Here is a 7134-nt window from a genome sequence, read left to right as displayed (position 1 = left end):
GACAGTGGGACCTCCACGGCACTGGGCAGCGAGGCTAGCAGACTGGTGGCTAGCTGAGACAGAGCTGGTGCAGGCAAGAGGCTAGCAGGCCTGCAAAGGTGGAGCTTTAATAACTAAGCTGAGGTCTAAATACAAAATCAAAAAATACAAAAGGAAAATTTAAAAGGCAACCAAAACAGAATGGGCAAATCCAAGAAGAACAAAAAATACAAAAAACAAATGAAGTACAAGCCAAAGAAGTGCTGGGAACACAGGCAGGATTTAAAGCTGAAATCCAAACCTTTCTGCACACTGTCGCCCTCTGCAGCACAGAGAGGGAACTGAAATAATGTTCAAACTACAGAGTTGTTGCTGGAAGCTGGATGTTTATTTCAATCAGCCACTGCAACACTTTGAAAATGTTACAGCTACAGAGTGTAATAGAGCTGGGCTCATGTTACATTTCAATGTGTTTTAATATATAATGTACATGCTGTGAGATACTGTGCTTCCTGTTCCACATGTCTTTCTCTGCCAGGACAGGTGTGATGTGATAGGCCAATCAGTATTTCTTCAAAGCAATTTACTGCATTAGAATAAAATGTTATATTATGAGCATTAAAAGATAAAATAGCTTATTGCATACAAAGTATAATCCTTAACATATGTAATGTACCTGCACAGGTAAACATAAAGCTGCATGCTACTCAAAACTTCTGCCACATGCTGCAGTTTCTCTGTTCAAAGGTGAGATGTTGGTGTAATCAGGATCAGACTCCAACTGATGGGGAGAGACAACAACACGATGAGAGTCAAAGTCCTCATAAATGGAACGTGGATACAATCAGATTTTAAATGACAACAAACTCAGACATGTTTAAAGCAGAACTGTTTCCTGAAATTGATCTTTGTTATAAAAACATCTACAGTAAATGTGCTAATTTCTCGTCACTGTGGCCCAATACCTCTCTCATCTCCAAAGTCTCTATGGGTTCAGTTGGTTCAGTGGTGGAGCTCAGAGTTTTCTTCTTCCTGAATCAAATTGTCAAACAAACAAAAATGTTCATTAAAAACTCAAAAAACATGAAAGTAAATATTCAAAGTAACAGATCAGTGATGGAACTGATTAATGTTTGTGGTTTCACCTCATCCACAGACAAAACAGAAGCAGCAGAACCAACACCAGAACCACCAGAGTCAACCTGATGATGTTCATCATTGTTGTTGTTGTTGAGCTCCCTGGAAATGGAGATAGACAGTTATTAGATAGACTGTAGTGGACCTCACTAGTAGGGTTTGATTCACTGATCAGTTTCTCAGGTGTTACTGTCTGTTAATCAGCCAATTAGTGTCTCACCTGCCACAACAATCAGCTGTAAGGTGGAGTTATGACATCCTCTTCTGTTCTGGGCTTCACAGGAATAATTCCCACTGTGTTCAGCTCTGAAGTCAGTGATGGTGAAGATCTGTCCTGATGCTTTTGGTGAGTCTTCATTCTCCTTGTACCAGGTGTAGTTAGCTGCTGGGTTAGCATCACTGCTACAGGTCAGAGTCACTGAACTGCCCTCCACTATCTCAGCAGAGGGACTCACTGACACAGAGGGAAGCTTTGGAGCATCTTGAGGAGAACATGTACAGAGAGACAACTAATCAATATTAGTCAACATTTTATTTTAGTTTCATTGTCAGTTTAAGTGACTTGCTGATGTTACTCACACTGGACGTCTATGAGTAGAGATGAAGAGTTGATCTCTCCATACTGATTCTCAGACTTGCAGTAGTAGATCCCTCTGTCCTCAGAGCTGATGGAGGAGAAATTATAGATGCCTTCTGGTCCTTGAATCAGTGTTTGGTTCTCCTTGTACCAGGTGTAATTAGCTGCTAGGTTAGCATCACTGCTACAGGTCAGAGTCACTGAACTGCCCTCCACTATCTCAGCAGAGGGACTCACTGACACAGAGGGAAGCTTTAGAGCATCTGGAGAACAAATGGACATTTATTATTTTAAGATATTACAAAAACGACTATTTTGATTAAAATGTCTTTGTTTCCTTTTGATTGTCCCCATTATCACAGCAGCTGTCCATATTGTTGATTATAATCGGAACAGTCAATAACAAGCTGTTCAAAATTTGTAATTTTCAAAACCTTTACACATTGTTATCCATACTTTACATGCTGGTTGTGTTCAGGTCCTGTTTGCAGAGTCCTGACAGTGTGAATATTGCTTCTCTTACAAAGGCTCCTCTAGTTGTAGCAGTTTAACTTCATCCAGATACATTTAATTCTGCTGCATCCACAACTTTCAGAAGCCAGTGTGTATGAATGTCTTTTTCCTGATACAATGGATCAAACTCACACACTGAAGGAGAGCCGTAGTTCTCATGTCCTTTCAAAGCACAAGAGATGGTGTCTCCAGGATAAACCCGGCCTTTAAAAGAAGATGTCTCCACCCCTGTGACTTTCTGTCCGTTCTTGAACCAGACGTAGGAAAGACGACCAGCTGGACTGCAGCTGCTGTGACACTTCAGCTCTGCCTCAGTATCAGACTGGTGGACTGTTGTTCTGGTCACCTGCACCTGCAGAGCTGGATATGAGAACAAGAAACAATATTATTATCACTGGTTCTGACAGAAATCAGTGATAGATGTACATACACGACAACACAACAGTTACTATTCCCAGAACTAGCAGTGAACATTAGTGCCAACACAACAGTCATTATTACACAAACTCATGATGATCCATCATTTTCAACATGTTCACTGTTTCTAAATGTACTATGTTGATGTTTTACATCAGTGTGTGTTCATCAGTACCTGTGACAGTCAGAGTTGTACCAGGTAAACTACTCCTCCATTCAAAGCTTGTTGTGTTGAATTTGAAGCGATACTGAGCTGAATCACTCTCTGTCAGGTCAGTGATTCTCAGAGTGGAGCGTCCTGTCTCTGTTTCAAGGACCTGAACAAGACCTGCATACTGGGAGTCTTCACTAAGGTCCTGGGGTTGTGAAGGACTCTGCCACTGATATCTATGATCAGGACTGAACCAGAATTTAGATCTGATAGTTTCAGAACTGCTGTAAGTGCAAGAAATGTCCACTGATGAGCCTTTGAAGGCACAGATGCTTCTGTCAGTGTAAATCACTCTGTTGCAGGTTTGACCATCGACACCTGAAAGATAAAACAAAGTTTTGATAGTTTTTAAACCAGAGTTGATGAAGAGTCACAATGAGGGTCTCCATATTAAAATACATGTAGTTATAAGACTCCATCAGATGGTGTTATGTTAGTGTAGTAAACTCACACACTGGAGGAGAGGGGAAATCCTCATGTCCTTTAACTGCACAGGAATAACTGTCTGCAGAATTAACGTAGTTTGAATAAGTAGAAGATGTTTGTGACTGAATTTTCTGTCCATTTCTGTACCAGATGTAGGAAGAACGATCAGGTAGACGACAACTGCTGTGACACTTCAGGTCTCTCTTGCTAGGATCTGAGTATCTGCTCACCTTCACCTGGAGATCTGGATGTGAAGAAGGAGCGAGAATGTTATTTTAGACAAACTGTCAACATACACACACAACACATTTATATTATTGTTGTCTAGATGTTGAACATTTGGAAATAATTAAAATATGAATGAAAATGTTACCTGTGACCCTCAAAGTGACTCCAGGTGAACCAGTATATCTCCCATCTGGTTGGTTTGTTATGAAGCTGAACTTGTACTCAGCTGAGTCGCTCTCTCTCAGGTCTGTGATTCTCAGAGTGCAGCTCTTCTCATAACAACTGTACTCAACACGACCTTGATAATCTGAGTCTGTACTCAGATCCACAGGTTGATTTCCACTCAGTTTAGTAAACCAGAATATTTCCTTAACTTCAGTATCACCACCATCTATTCTGGATGGGTATGTGTATGTGCAGCTTATTTCCACTGTTGATCCTTTTAAGGCACAGATCTCAGTAGAGCTGTAAGTCACTCCCCAGTCATCCTGACCCTGTATCACTGTAACACAGAGAACATCAGAAACTACAATCAGACTCAAAACATCATCAGGAGACAGGTTTTCACTGTAGTGGAGGAGCTTCAGTCTGTGAAGCTACACTTCCCGAAATACTGTGGCTCTCTTCATACAAACTTGTGTTTGCGGTGTGCGAGCACAGGCAGCCTTCAGACGGTTTTGTAAAGGAATTTTCACATGTTCAGTCTCATAGGTTCATAGTAGTACATTTGTCTCTATACATCTCCCACTCTGCTTACAGAGGAGGTATTGTTACCCTGAGGTCATGCTCGGGGTCACAGGCTTCTGTGTGTGCAGAGGTTCCTGTGCCTTCACTAACCTTCACTATATCTCATACCAGAAACACACCAGCTTCACGATCGACCAACATCCATCTTCTTACATCAATTACAACGTGACTTAAACAAGCAGTATTCAATAGCAGGTTAAATAGTCAGAGACCAGGAAGTGTCCTTCAGCACTGGTGAAGCAATACACTGTCTCACTACATGTACTGTTGAGCTTTGTTCTCCTCCATGGAGCTTCATTAAATACTTCAACGTAAGGCCTCACGTCTCCTGAATCTCCTTTCTCACCTGTGTTAATCAGATGAATGAAAATTCATCAGCAGGTTTTTGGGCAGTCTCTGTTATCTTAACTAGAACGTTACGTAAGACTTATTCTGTATCACACGTTTCTCTTAAAGTGAAGTTAAGTGAAGGAGCAACAATGTGTTGACACTGTGTACTTTAACACAGTACTTAGAGAGAAGTACTTATAAGAAGTGTGTGACGCATGAAAAAAGTGTCTGCTGGCTGCTCATCTTCCTGTGGTCAGGCTGCTGCAGAGTGAGAATGAGAGCTGTAGAGAAATGCAGGCAACACCTCCACTTTATAAACTCATTTTAATCACATTCTTTAAGCAATAATGTGCATTTGTGTGACTTACACTTCATTTTGTGACTCTAACAGTATTTATAGACAAATGTACTTTCTTGTGACATGAAAGACATGATACCGACTGGTGTTATTTCTGAACTCTGGTTCCTTTGTTAATTATGCTATCACAGCACATCGACCAGCCTCTAACACGTACGAACGCAGGCTCAAGTTTAGTTTGGAGGAAGTTTGAACGGGGAAGTTCCTCAGAGCGATTAATTTTATTTAACAGAATACTCTTCAGATTTCTCCATTGTTAATGTACAGTATGTACAGTCACTGTACATCCACACAAACACAGCTTTACTGTCTCTACCTGTGCAGTTTATAAAGTTTAAGGTAGAAGTGTACAGAGATGTCTCAGGTGTAAAAAACAGACCCAGCTCTGTGCTGGTCGTCCTGTAAAGACTTCAATATAAAGAAAGACAAGTGAATGTCTGGTGTATCAGGGATCACATCACACTGCATGACATCACACATCAAGTCTTTACTATAAAACCCACCATGCTAACAGTCTTACAGTATAAATGTAGACGTACAGTACCTTGAACAGAGAGAAGGACGACAACAAATCCACTCGCTGCTGCTGTTAAACTCATAGCTTCTCCTCACGTCTGTTAAATCAGCAGGTCGATCACATACATGAGAAGTACTGCTGTCAGTTCATCTCATCAAACAGCTCTACATCAAAAAGGGAAGATGTGGTCTTTGAAGACAGCTTGTCTCTCTCTGGTTGGTTCACTTGTCTTAAACACACATGGCGTTGTTAACCGGCTGGCTTCCTTCCTCTTTCTATTATTAATATGTATGAAGATGAAATGAACAAATGATTCTTATTATTGCTTTGCAAACCATGCATTCAAAAACATGGACCAGTCAGCAAACTGAACACTAAATGTGATATTGTTATAAAGGCGAGGCAGCAGAACAGCAAAGGTTCAGTCAGCCTTGATTTTAATCTGAGCTTTGATTAAATTAAAAGCCTAAACCAGACATTCATCAGAGACTGTGTGAGGTATAGTTAAGACAATAAACTGTGTGAATGTTGTGTCGGATGAGACATTTTGTTCCTCATTCCAGGTGTTTTCTTTTCAGTTAAGGTGAGTCAGCTTTATTTGATCAAGCAGTTCCTTGTTGTTTCACGATGAGCATCAAAGTTTATCACATTCAGTTTCACCAATGGACAAATAATGAGAAAATAAGGAACAAGTCAGAGAAAACAGACTGATTTAAATGTTATTTGTGTCCATTATTGATGAATAAAACCTTTATTCTGAAGACTAAACACAAAAAGAGTTTGTTTAAACTGAAATCCAAACCTTTCTGCACACTGTCGCCCTCTGCAGCACAGAGAGGGAACTGAAATAATGTTCAAACTACAGAGTTGTTGTTGGAAGCTGGATGTTTATTTCAATCAGCGACTGCAATACTTTGAAAATGTTACAGCTACAGAGTGTGATAGAGCTGGGCTCATGTTACATTTCAATGTGTTTTAATATATAATGTACATGCTGTGAGATACTGTGCTTCCTGTTCCACATGTCTTTCTCTGCCAGGACAGGTGTGATGTGATCGGCCAATCAGTATTTCTTCAAAGCAATTTACTGCATTAGAATAAAATGTTATATTATGAAAATAATATAACAAAATAGCATGTTGCAAACCAAGTATAATCCTTAACATATGTAATGTACCTGCACAGGTAAACATAAAGCTGCATGCTACTCAAAACTTCTGCCACATGCTGCAGTTTCTCTGTTCAAAGGTGAGATGTTGGTGTCATCAGGATCAGACTCCAACTGATGGGAGAGACAACAACACGATGAGAGTCAAAGTCCTCATAAATGGAACGTGGATACAATTAGATTTTAAATGACAACAAACTCAGACATGTTTAAAGCAGAACTGTTTCCTGAAATTGATCTTTGTTATAAAACATCTACAGTAAATGTGCTAATTTCTCGTCACTGTGGCCCAATACCTCTCTCATCTCCAGAGTCTCTATGGGTTCATTTGGTTCAGTGGTGGAGCTCAGAGTTTTCTTCTTCCTGAATCAAATTGAAAAATGAATAAAAATGTTCATTAAAAACTCAAAAAACATGAAAGTAAATATTCAAAGTAACAGATCAGTGATGGAACTGATTAATGTTTGTGGTTTCACCTCATCCACAGACAAAACAGAAGCAGCAGAACCGACATCACAACCACCAG

General features: G+C 40.1%; 1 protein-coding gene across 1 annotated transcript in view; it reads right to left on the bottom strand.

The window, feature by feature from the left end:
- Nucleotides 1-682: 682 nt before the first annotated feature.
- LOC311272008 (uncharacterized protein) overlaps nucleotides 683-7134 on the bottom strand; it is a gene marked incomplete at both ends in the record, with an annotated part of 33934 nt that continues 27482 nt past the window's right edge. Inside the window, 7 exons of the mRNA XM_084378068.1 lie at nucleotides 683-760; nucleotides 945-1011; nucleotides 1125-1218; nucleotides 1337-1597; nucleotides 1696-1956; nucleotides 2339-2566; nucleotides 2799-3152. Of these exons, the coding sequence (XP_084234194.1) occupies nucleotides 683-760; nucleotides 945-1011; nucleotides 1125-1218; nucleotides 1337-1597; nucleotides 1696-1956; nucleotides 2339-2566; nucleotides 2799-3152 (1343 nt within the window). The remainder of the gene's footprint in view (nucleotides 761-944; nucleotides 1012-1124; nucleotides 1219-1336; nucleotides 1598-1695; nucleotides 1957-2338; nucleotides 2567-2798; nucleotides 3153-7134) is intronic.

The sequence above is a fragment of the Pagrus pagrus genome (genome assembly GCF_965226575.1).
Source record: "Pagrus pagrus genome assembly, chromosome: 2".
NCBI lineage: Eukaryota > Metazoa > Chordata > Actinopteri > Spariformes > Sparidae > Pagrus > Pagrus pagrus.
Note: the sequence above shows the minus strand (reverse complement) of the source record. Positions and strands in the feature narration are given on the sequence as shown.